Source organism: Gossypium raimondii, chromosome 9 (assembly GCF_025698545.1).
Source record: "Gossypium raimondii isolate GPD5lz chromosome 9, ASM2569854v1, whole genome shotgun sequence".
NCBI classification, from domain to species: Eukaryota; Viridiplantae; Streptophyta; class Magnoliopsida; order Malvales; family Malvaceae; genus Gossypium; species Gossypium raimondii.
Genome location: NC_068573.1, coordinates 43,597,086 through 43,614,141, shown reverse-complemented (window position 1 = coordinate 43,614,141; position 17,056 = coordinate 43,597,086). Strand labels below are relative to the sequence as shown.

The 17,056-nt window shown below is 32.6% G+C and overlaps 1 protein-coding gene and 1 non-coding gene across 2 annotated transcripts; one reads left to right on the top strand and one right to left on the bottom strand.

Moving 5' to 3' along the window:
* The first annotated feature begins 2,480 nt into the window (after nucleotides 1–2,480).
* Nucleotides 2,481–3,891, top strand: LOC105800035 (F-box/kelch-repeat protein At2g44130). The gene has a single exon (XM_012630913.2). It carries the CDS (start codon nucleotides 2,653–2,655, stop codon nucleotides 3,688–3,690), a length of 1,038 nt encoding a protein of 345 aa, XP_012486367.1. The 5' UTR covers nucleotides 2,481–2,652; the 3' UTR covers nucleotides 3,691–3,891.
* A 580-nt stretch (nucleotides 3,892–4,471) lies between these two features.
* On the bottom strand, nucleotides 4,472–4,545 carry TRNAN-GUU (transfer RNA asparagine (anticodon GUU)). Its single transcript has one exon. It is a non-coding gene; the product is annotated as a tRNA-Asn (tRNA).
* Between the last annotated feature and the right edge of the window lie 12,511 nt (nucleotides 4,546–17,056).

Sequence of the window (17,056 nt, the reverse complement as noted above, 5' to 3'; positions counted from 1 at the left end):
AAGAGGCACAATTCTACTAGATCAAAGACATTTGAACTGCCCAATTATGAGTTAGTCTTCACATAAAGGTACAATTCTATCGGACCAAGCATAATAACACTAACCAACTTTGAGTTAATCTTCTCAAACCCTCGAAAACAAGTTTGAAGCTCAAAACATAGAAGTAAAACAATGTTGATATACATATTTTAGTGCCCATAATTCTTCTTTTGGAAGCTTAACATAAATCATTACTTATTAATATTTATGATGATTATTATAACGACTTTAGTTTAAAAGAGTTTTGATGGATGACCTTAAAAAAAAGAAGAAGTCATATATGGGTTATTTTTTGGAGCATACTAAACCCAATCAATTATGTCCAAAAAGGAAAGCCGAATGCTAATAATGAGATGTGATTCCATTTTGGTACATAGCTTTAAATTATTGAACCAGACGGTATGGTTGTAAGGTATTCTCAATGTTTGGTCAGATATCAAGGTTTAAGCTTTAAACATCATGCTTTTCTTTTTGCTTTTCATGGAAACATTTGTTTTCGAAAACAGCTTCAATTTTTACCATTGGGTCTTGCATTTTTAGGGTTAATTTGGATGGAATTTTATAAATTCTATAGCTACGAAATTTTGGAGAAAAAATATACTCTTGTTAAGCATTTAAATGTGAATTTATATTTAAGGATAAACTATAAAAATAGTTATTTTTGTTAGTCTCAGATTATATTTTAGTTATTTATGTTTGATATATTACGTTTTATCACTTACGCTATCGTTTTGTTACGAAGTAGTCACTCTGCCATTAAGCTCTATTACCTCTTTAATGGCAGTCCTACATGGCAGTCCAAATGAGTTTTAAATGTCAACTTGAATATTCGTTTGGGATGAGATTTTTTTTTTAATAGAATACAAAATTTTGCCTTAAAACCCAATTTTCTCCTATTTATAAAGAAGCAATAGCTGGATTTTGGAAATTTTTTTCCAATTTTCTACTTTGAAAATGAATTCCTCACCCCAACTTGGGTTCAATGTCTTCTTCACCACTTTGGTCTTATACCTCTGATGGTAATTTTCCAAAAACTAACTATTGCTTCTTTTTAAACAAGATAAAATTGGGTTTTATGACAAAATTTTGTATTCTATTTTCATAAAAAAAATAAAAACCTATTCACATCCCAATTGGACATCCAAGTTGACATTTAAAACTCATTTGAATTGACACGTAGGACAACCGTTAGAGAGATAACAGAGCTTAACGGCAGAGTAACCACTTCGTAACAAAATGATAACGTAAGTGACTATAACGTAACATTTCAAATGCAAGTGACTAAAATATAATCTGAGAAAAGCAAAAATAACTATTTTTTTAGTTTATCCTATATTTAATGCATTGTCATATAAACTTGGATAAAGATAATAAATTAAGTTGATGAAACGATGGATGTCGTTTATAAATAAATTTGATATAATGACAATTTTAATTTTTAGAGTTTTTATTTTTTTTCAATTTAATTTCTTTTTACCCTCAATCTTTTAAATATTACATTTTTAAACATCAGGATGAATCACAAGACCACTACAAATGCAAACCAGGCCATTATGCACCTTAGTGCATAACACGAAAAGAAAGAAATGCTAATCCTGCTTGAAATAAATTAATTGAATCAGTGGTCATTGTCTTTAAGGTCTGGCAAATTTTGTCATTCGTGTTTGCCGTTCTTGGCTGTTCTCTAGAAGATTTTACTTATGGTCGGCATCTAATCCTTTCACTGTCCATTACCATTTTTTGTCACTACGGATATTAAAGGAAAAGATAAAAGTAGATTTTCAGCCAAAATGCAATGTTTCCTGGAAAAAACACTGTAAGATTTTGAGGAAATATGATTTCTTCTCTTATATTTTGTCTTTTCCTTCTAATATTTATATTCTGATATGCATATAAATAATTACATTTTTTGTCAATATGTAAGTTTACATACATCTATTACTAATAATTATATGTCAAAACAAGATACATATAGATCTAGATATATGTGGATGCGACTACGTCTTGTCTTCCTATTTTTGGTTATGAAAAGAAGATGGGGAGAAATATATAAAAAAAAAAAACTTGAAAACAAATATCTGTGTATATTTTTGTGTTGAAAATATGTTTTTAATATGGTATAACTATAACTAGTGGATATTGTTATCGGTATAGGAAGATTTGAGTTTGAGTATCTTTGAAATGTATTATTCTCTTATTTATGGGTTAGAAAGAAGTATGGATAGTCTTAAATATTATATTAAAAATATGAAATTGTAAAAAAGAAAATTGGGGTAATTTATAGGTAATTAGAAAAAGAAAAAGGAAGTTGAACTGGAGTTGTTATACAACTAAGATAGTTGATAAGAAGTTTAACTTCAAATGGAACTACAGCCACGTGCGATCCCTTAGTTTGCACTTATCTGCTCTGCCACTGCCATACCAAATAAGTCAAAATATCTCTCCTACAGTTGCATTAAGTCCAGTGAAACGTACACGTGTCACTCATCAAACAGCTGTAGGTTTTCCGTTATCGACGTAACTGACTGTTATAAAGAAGAGATGGCTGATAGCTTTGTTTCCAATGTTTCAATGGCATTTCACAAAAGCTAAAACCTTTTAAAACTTTAAGAAATGAAGACATTTGAGTTTTCAACCGAGTTGCTTCCGAGTTTACCTGAAGAACTTGGTCTTGAGTGCTTATCTCGGCTACCCTACACAGCTTACAGACTCGCCTCCCGAGTTTGTCATCGATGGCGGGAATTGCTCCAAAGCCTAGATTTTTATTACCACCGAAAAAGGTTAGGCTACACCCAGAAACTCGCTTGCTTGCTTCTAGTCTTTAATAGTGGAATCCAGAATGGACCTAAAAACCCGGGTGTATCTGTATCATCGAGTTATGGAATTGCTGTGTTCGACTCGGTGAGTCAGAGTTGGGATAGACTCGCCCCGGTTCCCAGGTACCTAAACGGGTTGCCTTTGTTTTGCCAATTAGCAAGCTGTGAAGGTAAGCTTGTGGTGATGGGCGGGTGGGACCCGGTGATGTACGATCCTGTTACTGATGTGTTCATCTACGATTTCGTGACTCAGCAATGGAGACAAGGGAAGGATATGCCTTCAAAAAGATCCTTCTTTGCAATCGGGGCATGTGGAGGTCGGGTTTTTGTTGCGGGCGGGCATGACGAGAACAAGAATGCGTCAAGAACCGCTTGGGTTTACGATCTGAGAACGGACGAGTGGGCTGAGTTGGGGGAGTTGAGTCAAGAGCGAGACGAATGTGAAGGTGTAGTGATTGGGGAAGAGGAGTTCTGGGTGGTGAGTGGATACAGAACGGAGAGCCAAGGTCAATTTGATGGGAGCGCTGACGTGTACGGGTTCAAGTCGGAACAATGGAGACGGGTGGAAGGGGTTTGGGAACCGGGTCGATGCCCGAGATCGTGTGTGGGGATAGGGGAAGATGGGAAATTGCTGAATTGGGCAGAGATCAACCCGGGCGTTCGGGTCAGAGCATGTGGAGGGAGGGTTTTGGTTACCGGGTCGGAGTATGGATGTGGTGCGCTTGGGTTTTACACGGTGGAAACGAAGGAAGGGCAAAACAGTAAAATGGAGAATATCAGTGTGCCTAATGAGTTCTCGGAGTTTGTTCACGCAGCCTGCTATGCAGAAATCTGATGGGGTTGAGGTAAAATTTTGATATAATTTTGGTTTTGGTCCTCAAAAATATGTAATTCATTCAGCTGGGATTTCTTTTCCCATATACCGTAAAATTTTGAATTTGATGCGTGTTTATCATGATATATACAAGCAGCTGTTGAGTTGATGTAGTCTGCATAATCTTTTAGGCTAAACTATAAAAATAATTACTTTTATTTATCTCAAATTATATTTTAGTCACTTATGTTTGAAATGTTACGTTTTAATCACTTAAATTATCGTTTTGTTATGAAGTAATCACTCTACCTTTAAAATTTGTTATCTCCCTAACGGTAATTTTATGTTACAGTCTAAATAGGTTTTAAATCTGTTACTTCTCTAATGGCATTTAAAATTTATTTAGACTGTCATTAGGGAGGTAATAGAGCTTAACGATAGAGTGACCACTTTATAATAAAATAATAATTTAAGTGACTAAACGTAATATTTTAAACATGAGTGACTAAAATATGATATGAGACAAATAAAAATAATTATTTTTATAGTTTATCCAATATTTTATTTGGAGTGCCAAAGTGAGTGCTAGTGATTTCCAAATGGAGGTTCTTATTGTAAAATTAAAATATTAGTATAAAATAAGTATACGAATTATGAGGTGGATTCAATTATGCTGTCGGCTTTCAATGGACGGATATTCCTTTCTGTGCAGCAGTAAACTTGCAATTCAAAAGGGGAAAATGACTCTGAACTGGGCCAAGTCCAATGCAGTAAACTTGTAAAATCACTCATAAGAAAAAAACGCTAGAAGGAGGGCTTGAACCTCCGACCTTGTGGTTAACAGCCACACGCTCTAACCAACTGAGCTATTCCAGCAACTTGTTTATTAATGTACTTTTATTTATTTTAAAAAGTATCCAAAAAGCTGATAGGGTGTAAAAAGGTAAAAGAATGAACTAGATGCTGCATTATCTTTGTTTTTTATTTATCTGAAACGTAAATTAACATTATATATATATGTATGTGTGAAATTCAACATATTGCTTATGGTTTCGGATTCTCTACCCAAATTTATATCTATTTTGCATCATATAGAATATGTATCTTTACCTTATATGTTTCCTCATTGAGAAGCTTTCTATGCCTTGGTGGGGTGGTAGCAATGTTAATGTAGTGAACATATGCAGCACCTTGTCCCACTGCTTGCATATAAATTCAATTTTAAAGTTATTGAATCGGTTGTTGTTTATTGTGTTGACTTTATTTTTTCTTTTACTTCTTTTAAATGATTTGTTTTATCTGTGTTTCCCTCATAACAATATCAAATTAAATCGATCATAGAAATATATTCCATTTTTTGACTTTGGTACACCTTATATTGTCCAAGATTCCATGGAACTTTGTCCACTGTACAACAGAAGTAGCCAATGACCTGAATGAAAATTGGAGACTATTTGGTAGTATGTGCTCTCCAACTCATCCATCTCTTTATATATTTTTTTTCAAATATTAATGGAGACAGAGTTTGTACCGTGCACAAGCATATACTATAATAAATTGCACAACAAATAAGTAATACTTTGATTTGTTATTATATTTGATGCGAGAAAATAAACTAAATGTTGCTTGATGTACAAATCTATTTTGTGGGGATGAGGTATGGAGAAAAGAGACTTCACCAAGTTGTTTCATTTGTAATTTATGATCTTTTATATTTATGTTAACTTTGTGAAATTTGTTATAAGACAATAATTTCGTTGAATTTAATATTCTTTATATAATTACTATTATAATGTTTTAAAATTAATTAAATACCATTTAAATATTCTCTGACAAATTTTAAATCATTGCCAATGGTAGATACCGTCAATATAAAAATGGGCAAACTACTAAAATAGTCACTTTTGTTTGGTTCAAGTTACATTTTAGTCACTTATGTTTGAAATGTTACGTTTTAGTCACTTATGTTATCATGTTGTAACATTTTAGTCACTGAGCCGTTAATTTCTGTTAACTGTGTAACAATAAGCTGATGTGGCACATTAAATCATCATTTCAAACAAAAATTCTAGGCTAATTTATACAATCGGTCCCCATATTTTTTCGTTTGGAGCAATTTAATTTTTTTCTTTTATGTTTTTTGAACTTTCTTTCTTCTCTTATGCTTCTCCCTTTGTTTTCCTCCTTTCTCCATTTCTTTCAACAAACTTTTGCTATGTTTTATTTTTTTGAACAATTTAATTTTTTCGAGTGAGGCAAGCTTGTGGACTAATTACAAATGGGAAACATAGAAAAACTATGTTAAAAGAAATGAAGAAGGGACACTACACCAGAATAGGCTTTTAGCGGCACTTTTAGCGGCGTTTGGAACAAAAGCGCCACAAAAAATCGAGCATTAGCGGCGATTTAGCCAAAGCGCCGCTAAAGGTAGACCATCAGCGGCGATTTCCAAGAAGCGCCGCTAAAAATAGGAATTAGCGGCATTTTATATAAAGCGCCACAAAAACCTAAGACCAACGACGTCGTTTTTTGCGATTTTTAAACCTTTAGCGGCGTTTTTATTTGAGCGTCACTAATCCTATGGCCGTTAGCGGCGTTTTTGTCTAAGCGCCGCTAATGCTCGGATCTTTAGTGGCGTATTTATCTGAGTGCCACTAATTCTCTGGCCTTTAGCGACGTTTATATCTAAGCGCCGCTAATGCATTTACCTTTAGCGGCGTTTTTGCCGAAGCGCCGCTAATAGTAACAAAAATCTTATAAGTTGAAATAATTAATATTTTGTTCTATTTATTATATAGTGGTACAATTTACATTTAAATTATAATTAACAAATAATATTGATTAATACAAAAAGTTTTTATTAAAGAGAAGTCGTATATATATATAACAGCTAACTATTTATTACTAATTTTCAATCACAGTTGATTTAAACTACTTTACGAGAGAAAATATATTAAATTATGAATAAAATAAAATATAATAAAACTTAAATTTTTGTATTGTAAAGAATAAATTAAAAATAGAATTAACTTTTATAAGAGTAATAAATTTTGGTAGTCTTGTTCGACTAAATAAATCAAAGGAATTATAAATCACCAATTTATACAAAATATATATTTTAACAATTAATTATTGTTTAATCGATTTTGACTATATTTTATGATTATATATATTAAAGATTTAGGGATTTTTTTATGGACGGTATTTTAAGGAGTACGGGGTATAGATTTAAGGTTTGGGATTTAAGGTTAATTTAGGGGTTAGAGGTTTAGGGGTTTAGGGTTTCAACGGTCATGTTAGGGTTTAATTTAGATTAATATTAGTTTTTGATTATTTTTATGGTAAATATATATGTTCTTATATATTTGTAAAATGTAGATCCGAATAAATTTAATATATTGAATATTAATATAATAGGTAGATCATCATGATGGATTTATGCATGTTGATTGATTGGTTAATTTATAATTTGAGACTTGTTAAATGATACAATTAATTATCTTGTATATTTAAAACATTTAACCCTAACCATTTGATTTTTTGATATATATGGCTATAGCAATAGCGATGCAAAATATCGATACTTAAGTTCAAAAATGATAAAACTTATATTTAAATCGATCCATACGAAAATTATTGTCATAAAGATAATTTGCTAGCATATTTCAACTTTGTACAACATTTTTAACTATATATATAACTTGTTGTTTAATAGATTTTCACTATATTTTGTGATTATTAAAGAATATTAATTTAGGGAATTTTTGGGTTTGGTCGGGGTTTAGAGCAGTCATGATAGGGTTTCTTAATAAGAGGTTAATATTAGATTAATTAATTTTTACGATAAATATATATATGTTCTTATATATTTGTAAAATAAATCCAGATCAATAAATTTAATATATTGAAGTTTAGTATAGTTTATATTATAATTAATAGATATATATAATAGCCTTTAGCGGCGTTTTAGTCAAAAACGCCACAAATATTGCAATATACGATGTCGTTACGTGTTAGGGAATCAGTTTCTATTGTGGCGTTTTATAGGGAAGCGCCGCTAATATTCTTGAAACTCTGTCAGAACGTCGTCATTTCAGTTGAATGATGTACTCTATTAGTGGCGTTTTTCGGGAAAACGCCGCAAAGATGTCTACAATTTTGTGAAAACGTCACCGTTTCTTTGTGTAATTGAAAATTTAGTGGCGTTTTTCCCCTAGCGCCGCAAAAGGACATGCAATAGCGGCGTTTTTACGTAAAAACGCCGCAAATGTGACTTAAAATTACTTTAAACGGTGCCGTTTCTTTAAAGGTCATTTAACCCGTGTCCTCATCCTTTACGAACTTATTATCGAAAAAAATGCATTTTCTATACCAAATTTTATAAAAAAAAATTGTTTTTTATATAAAGAGACAAAATTTGTTGTACCAAGTTTATTATAACAAATTTCATCCATTTGTTAAGAGGACATTCGAAGCTTCATACGAAAATTTGTCATAAAGCTAATATTGCTACCTTATTTCAACTTTATACAACATTTTTAAATATATATATAAGTTGTTGTTTAATAGATTTTCACTATATTTTTTATTATTAAAGAATATTTAAGGAATATTTTGGTCGATGCATGGTATTTTAAGGAGTACGGGCCGTTATATATGAATTTAAGGTTTGGTATTTATGGTTTAGGAGTTAGGGGCTGGGTTATGCTTTAGGGGTTACAGATGTGAATTTAGGGGTTAGGGATAAGGTTAATTAGGGTTTAAGGGATTTAAGGGTTAGAGAGGTTTTAGGGGTTTGGTCGGGGTTTAGGGTTTCTTAAGAGGTTAATATTAGATTGATTAATTTTGGAGGTAAATATATATGTTCTTATATATTTGTAAAATCTAGATCCAGAATAAATTTAATATTAAGATAAGTTTTGAGTATAATAGGTAGATGATCACTTTATGCATGTAGCTACATAAATTGAATGGTTAATATGAAGATTACAAGGTTAATTTATAATTTGAGACTTGTTAAATGATACAATATAACTAATAATAGTTATATAATAGTAATTATTTATTTGTTAAATAAATTGGTAATTAATTATTTAAAAGTAATGCTTTTAAAAATGTGAGAGTTTTAGCGGCGTTTCTATATAAAAACGCCGCAAAAGGTATCATTTACCGGCGTTTTAGTCAAAAACGAATATACGACGTCGTTCCGTGTTAGGGAATCAGTTTCTATTGTGGCGTTTTATAGGGAAGCGCCGCAAAACTTACATAACTTTACTTAAACGGCGCTGTTTCTTCAGAGGACAAATTAACTTACATCTGTGTCGTCCTCCAATTATAGCAAGAGGTAAATTGCAGAGAAATTAGGAGAGAAATTTTCTAAGTGTCGAAAGGGGAGAAAACTTTTCACGAAAAATCAATTTGGAAAGAAAGGTGGTCGGAGTCGATCTTGAAACAAGGTGGGCACAGCTGCGAGATTTGTCGATTGAATAGGTAAGCCGTTTCTGTTCTTTTTCGAATAAATTTTTTGGGTTTTAGGTCAGTCTAAGTTATTTGGGGTTTTAGGGTTTCGATTAAACAACATAATTTGTGGGGAATCATTAGATAATGGGAATAAAAAATTTAGGTTTTTAACAGTGAAACAGACTGTTTCAACTTTCTCAATTCCTCAACATTATCATAAAAATACAAGTGTAAATTTCCTAGTCATACTTGTCGTCTCTCGTCTTGTAACTGTTTTTGAATTTTCCACAATTTTACTCATGTCTTCGCCATCCCTTTTTTTTCTTTTAGAAACGAATCTATTAGGTTGTCTGAGAACCTCAACACTCAAAAAAGTAAGTCAATAAACTAAGGTCTTCAATTGAAAACCTTGTAGCAAGTGAGGACATAACATTGTTTATGAAAGATGGCTTATAGCCTGTGATGATGATGTCGTCAACATAGACAAGTAGGTAGACTATTGCTTGAGGTTGAATGAATATGAATAGAGATAGGTCAGATTTGATTTCACAAAACCACGATTGTAGATAGTTGTGAGTTAAGCCAGTGGCGTATGTCTCGGTCCATAAATAGCTTTGCATAACTTGCAAATATGATAAATGTGAGGTTAAGACATATATACCTTTTTTTCTAGCTGTCTTGCAAGAAGGTATTGTTGGCGCTGAGTTTACGTAATACCCAGTTGTGTTGAATTAACTACTGAATTGAATATTGCATGAAAATCCACTCTAGGTCACCGAGTGAACCCTTTTGCAACAAGACGAGCCTTAGATCAATTGATGAGTTCATCTACTTTTTTTTCTTTTTCTAAACAATCATTTTTTCCGCACAATATTCTTTATAGGGTCACTAGAAACTAATCCCCAAGTCTAGTTCTGTTGCAATGCATCAAACTCAACTTTCATTGCATTTTGTCACTTACAGTGTTTGTTGCCTTGGGCAAAGGCTTGAGGAGTGTTGTTTGGATGAAGAGGAGCCATGAGATAAAAAAAATGTCTTGTGAATGTTATTTTGGGAACAAGTTATCATTCGATTTAATGGATTGGTTGACGGATTTGGTTCAATGGGAGATGTTAGTGTTAGTTGTGGTGGTCCTAGTATAGTTAGTAGAGGGTGAGGTAGATGTTAGCTAAGGGCTATTATTGGAGTCGGAAGAGTTGGGTTTTGAGAGGTATTGTTAGGGACATTGGTGGTGGATTGATTCTGTCGTGGCATTCGACGAATAAATAATAATTTAGAAGAAAATGTGATTTCTCCAGCATGATTTGGTTAGGTTAGGTTTCAACATATATTCATATATATGGACAATTTTAAACCTCTAATATCATCTAATTCACTGTCATGTACCTTTTTACAGTAGCAAGCTGATTAGTTTTACAATGGTACGTTATAAGCTGATAAATAATGTAATAGTTTTTATATGTGCTGGTTAACAAATAGATGCATTTAGGCTTATTTAAAAGAAACAATGTATGTGATATGGCTTTAAATCATTTATGCATTTAGGTTTTTTTAGTTTTTTTAGTTTAGCTAACTTTGTGAGTATAAACTCCTGTTTTTTTTAGTTTTTTGGCTTTAATTACTTCTGTTTTTTCGGTACTAATGTATTTCATCTTTTTTTTCCGAGTTTGCTTGAATTGAGGAAATTTAAGGTATTTATTCCTATGTTTCTCTATTTAGGTTTCTTATAAAAAAGTCAAATTGTTAAATTTTTTTGTTATATTTTAGTTGTATAGTTTAATTATTATTTTTCATTTTTAGATGGGAGTTTTAATTACCGTTTTAGCTAAATTTGCATTTGACTTTGCGACTTATTACATTATTTGATGTTTAAATTTTCTGCTCAAGATATTCGGCAAAGGCAATTGTTTTAAACTATTAAAATTGAATACAACTCTTAAATAACTTTATATATTTGAGTAATTGAATAAATTATGGGCTAAATCGTTTAATCGGTTTAGCGTTTATAAATCATCGATTTCGATATTATGTGTTGCAATTATAAATTTTACTTCAAATTAATGATTAATTATCGATCTTAACTTACATAATGGTTTTATGTTAATGATTAATAATCTTTTACATACAAATAAATTTGTATATTTATTTATATTTTCTATTAAAATAAAAATATACTTTTTGAAATATATTTATTTTGTAATGGCAATTCAAAGTATTATTTCTTTAATAACAAAAATTGTTTTCATAAATATAAACAAATTAATTATATCTTGTAATTGAAGTCAATGTTTTTTTTTGACATAGTTTGTTGTTTGAATTAATAAAAGCTACAAAATATACATCATATCGTATCGATCTTTGAATTATCCGAGATTAAAGCTACAAAATTATATTTAAATAAAATGTATTCAAAGTTATATTTTAAAACATCTTTGATATATATATTTATATACAATTTTAATATATTTATTAAAATTTTATTGATATATTTGAAAAATTTATCAATCATATCATAATTTACATACATAACACATAGCCTACATGACTTATATAATACACAACTTAAATAATTTAAATAACTTACATAATACATAACTTACATTCATAACTTACATAAACTTATATGTTACCTTACATAATACATAACTTATATAAAATTTTTATAACAACTTACATACTACATTACTTACATATTAACTTACATAAGTTATCTACAAGCTTATATTTAAACTTGCATAACTTACATAATAACATAACAACTTACATTATACATAGCATACATAACACATATTACAAAACTTACATAACTTAAATATCTTACACAACTTACATAACCTACATAATACATAACTTACATAACTTACATAATACATAATAACTTACAACTTACATAACATACATTAATTTGATAACTTACCTAAGTTACATAACTTACATAATACATAAAAATATATCATATCACAAATTTCTGAAATTCATTTATGGTTATAACTGGCGTTTTAACTTACCCGTGTAAATTATTGAGAACGTCAGAATTCAAGAATTAAGAAATGGACCGGTCTTGGATGAATTTGTCAAGGGTTAGCAATGGTTATCGAAATGGAGTACAGTATTTTCTAAATTTTGCATTTCAATATGCAAGCCAAGAGAGCATGATTCTTTGCTCGTGTAAGAAGTGTGTCAACATAAACTGGCATTATCGTGAGGTTATATACGAGCATCTAATTGTTGATGGGTTTGTTTGGGGTTATAAGCAATGGTTTTTTCATGGAGAATGCCCGCCTAGTACTTCCTCTTCAAGGATGGATGTATCTTATCCTGGTACTGCTAATTACCATCAGTCTGAAAGAGGGGATGACATGGAAGGTATGTTGTGGGATGCATTTAATATGCACAATCATGGTGTGCAGTCGTTCCCAGCGGATTTTGTGGCATCTGATGATTGTAATATTGGTGGAACTGCATTTACCGAACCGGGCAGTAGTGTACCTTATGAAGAGCCGAATGGAGAAGCGGTGAAGTTCTACGCGCTACTTAATGACATGAACGAAGAACTGTATGAGGGATCAAAATTTTCAAAAATGTCATTCTGTGTTCGTCTTTTTCAGTTAAAATGTTTGGGAGGGTGGACCGGAAACTCGTTGACAATGCTGTTAGAGTTTTTGAGAGAAATGTTTCCGTTTGTAAAAATCCCTCAGTCACGCAAAGATATGAAGAAAATGATAATAGATTTAGGCCTTGGGTACAACAAAATCCATTGTTACCCAAATGACTGCATGTTGTATTGGGGCGATCGAAAAAACCAACAGTGCTGTCATGTATGCGGCCAATCCCGTTGGATTAGTAGAAACACAGAAGATGAGAACGACGATGAAAATGATGCACAGTGGAGAAAGAAGCCAGTCAAGATTTTACGGTATTTTCCCCTAATACCAAGGCTTCAAAGGCTTTTCATGTCGTCGAAGACAGCGGGGTCAATGACATGGCACCATGATGGACGAACCGATGATGGATTACTAAGCCATCCGGCAGATTATTTAGCTTGGAAATTATTTGACAATAAATTTCCAAGCTTTGCAAGCGATCCTAGGAATGTGAGGCTTGGGCTAGCATCTGATGGATTTAATCCTTTCAAGATCATGAGCACCTGCGTCAAGATGCTTGGCGATGGTGCTTGTTCCTTACAATCTGCCTCCGTGGATTTGCATGAAGCAATCTTCCCTTATCTTATCTATGATTATCCCTGGAGAGAAAGGGCCCGAGAATGATATCGACCTTTATTTACAGCCACTTATTGATGAGTTAAAACAATTATGGGCTGGTGTCGAGACATAGGATGTGCTGAGAAAGGAGAACTTTAATTTACGTGTAGCTTTGATCTGGACCATTAATGACTTTCCCGCTTATGCCAATTTATCCGGTTGGAGTACCAAGGGTCGTTATGCGTGTCATTGTTGTGCTGCACAAGCATGTTCACAATGGTTGTACAATGGGAAGAAGTTCTCTTACATGGGGCATCGTCAGTGGTTACCGGAAAATCATAGATTTAGATTTCAGAGTTCCGTATTTGACGGTACTGAAGAGTTCAGAGAAGCTCCTTCGCAGACCAGTGGCTTTGAAATCTTGTTCATGTTGGAAGATATGAATTTCATTTATGGGAAGATGAACCAACCGCCAAGCACGCAAAGAAATAGAAGATCAAATGATGAAGCTGATGATGACTCTGATGAAGAGGATGATCCTAATGAGGCGGACTTGTGAAAAAAAGAAGTATTTTTTTTAGTTGCCTTATTGGGAGCATCGCCTTTTACGACACAATCTTGATGTTATGCACATTGAGAAAAATGTCTGCGAGAACATTGTGGGTACAATTTTGAATGTCGACGGAAAATCAAAAGACAATCTTCAGAGTCGACTTGATTTAGTCCAAATGAGAATTTTCGGTCTGATCTTCATCCTAATCCACTTCCGAATGGGAAATATCGGTTGCCGTATTCTATTTTCTCAATGTCCAAGATGGAGAAAGAACTGTTTTGCATGGTGTTGAAGGATATAAAGGTTTCAGATGCGTATGCATCAAATATATCTCGATGTGTTAGTGTTAAAGATTGAAGATTATATTCGCTAAAATCACATGACTATCACATCTTGATGCAAGATTTACTACCAGTTGCTTTACGATCTTGTATGTCCAAGAAGGTGACGTCTTGTATAATTGAACTATCCAATATAATGAAAGCCATTTGTGGTAAAGCCGCTTTGACTTTATGCAACATGGAGAAAATCTTCCCACATTCCTTCTTCACCATTATGGTTCACTTGATAATCCATCTCCTGCACGAAGCAATTCTTGGCGGACCCGTTTTCTATCGATGGATGTATCCCATAAAAAGGTGTTAATTAAAATTTTTAAAATTTTCCTTCATTCACCTCTATGCCTTTAGTTACAACTTTTGATAATGTTGTATATTGTGTTTAGGCTCCTATCCAAATTAAAGTCTTACTACCGCAACAAGCGATATCCAGAAGGATCGATTGCTTAAGGCTACTTGGCAAAGGAATGTATGACCTTCTGCTCAAGATATTTGGAAGATGTTGAAACAATGTTGAACAGACCAAATAGGAATGCTGGACTCGCGGACCATAACTTAGCCGATACTTATTTGTTCCAAAGTTTTGGAGAACCAATCGGCAAAGTTGAAATTGCAGAATTAGATCATTTATCGTGGGTACAAGCACATCGATATGTTTTGTTTCACCACGAATCATTGGAACCTTTACGGAAGTAAGTTCTACAAATTTGATAAATATTTATCAAACTGAGTAATTGTTTATCTTCTAACAAAGTGAACATTTTTTTAACACAGTGAGTACAAACAAATATTGAGATCTCGTTCGTGCTCCCGAAGAACACAACATCGAGATATCAATAAGTTGTTTACAGAATCTTTTTATGAATGGTTAAGCCAAACGGTATGCAGTTGAAGCTTCCGCTTACAAATAATAATGTTTTCGCATAACATTTTTAATTACTCAGTTTACTTTCCATTCAATAGGTTTGGAGTGAGAAAAACGTAGACGACGAAGTTAAATGGCTCTCTCAAGGTCCAAATCGAGTGGTTAAAAGATATAGTGCGTTCCTCATCAACGGATTCAGATTTCATACAAAATATCGCGAGAGGTTGAGGAGAACGCAAAATTGTGGAATAGTTGTTAATTTTGCAATTACAAGTTATGCTAGTGCTAGGGACAATAATCACGTCGAGGAAATATGGAATATTTGGACATCTTCTTGACATAATTGAGTTGGATTACTACGGCAAATGGAAAGTTGTCTTATTTCGAGGTGATTGGGCGATGTTAATACATTCGTGGAATCAAGCAAGATCAATTTGGTTTTACAATGGTGAACTTTGACCGATTGATTCACACAGACAACAAGCGATAGATGAGTAGTATGTATTCTCATCTCAAGTCAAACAAGTTTTTACTCAAAAGATCCAAGCGATGAGGGTTGGTACGTTGTACTCCGTAACATCCTTAAAGACTTGTTTGACATGGGCAGTGGAAGTAGAGATAACATCGACGATAGATCAGAAACTTTGTCATTTCCAATACAAAACTTAAACGATAATATCCCTAGTACTAGTGCACAATTTCAATGGGTTCGTCAGGATACAGATGAAGATATTTACGAATAATGATGTAGTAAGATTTTACGATTGTTTAATTATATGTAACTTACATTAGTATTAAATCTTGGTCTTATTATATATTTCAACTATTTTATATGTCTTTGTTATTGTTGTAATTAGTTATTAAGTTTAATTACATTTTATGTGTATTGCGATAAAATGCCTAGAAGAAAAATTATAAGGAAAGCATTGTTCAAAATGATCCAAACTCGATGAAACAAATAATCTTGAACAACGGACAGCAATTGGATCTTGAATGTTCGATTACACGAGGATCCTACGGAAGTTCAAAGTAATTTTACATTTAATTTACATACGTGTTGACTTATAATTGATTTTTTTCAAATTCTTATATTATAATATACCATTTGTAGCTAAAATGGTGGGGCCTTGCAGAGGTCGAGGACGTCGCTACTTAGAGAGTTATCTGAGTTAGATCCAATCGGCGTGTCAAGGTATCGTAAAGCAGATTTTGGTCACTGTTGGATCAGAAGCTCGAATTTTAGCAGGATACATGGGCATTTTAGCACGAAATGCGAATATGTTGCCTATCAACTACGAGTCATGGCGTCCAATGCCCGATAGCAACAAAAACCAAGCCCTCGATAATATTAAGGTAACAAATTTTATTAATGTCATCTGTAATGCTTGGGAAATAGTTTCATTTATATTTACTTTATTAACTTGTGTTTTTTGTAGGCGAGGTTTGCTTTAGAGGTCTCGGATGCTTATGTAAAGAAGGCATTGGGAAAAAGATGGAGAGACAATAAAAGTACTTTAAAGAAAAATTATTATAAGACAAAAACAACCCTCGATGATAAATTGCAAAATGTTCCGCCGGGTATGTTGAGGTACCAATGGGAAGATGCGGTTAGATTTTGGCATTCTCAGAAAGGCGAGGTACGACGTACTTCCAAACTATTGTAATTATTTTGGTTTATAGTATTTACTATTTACGTTCTAAAATTTTATAACGTGGGATCGTGAACGAGTTGGAAAAAGCATTGGCGTGACAACAAAATTCACTCACTCACAGTAAGATTAGAAGTTTTGCATGTGTAGTGAGGCGAGGTATTTTTAATTTTTAATATTCTTAAATATGTATAACTTTGTATTAAATAATATTTTACTACTATATTGTAGGAGCGGTCGTCCGATCAAAAGTTGGGCGCCTTCAACTTTTGAAATTACACATAAGAAAAAGATGGATCTGCTATGACTTAAAGTGGTGA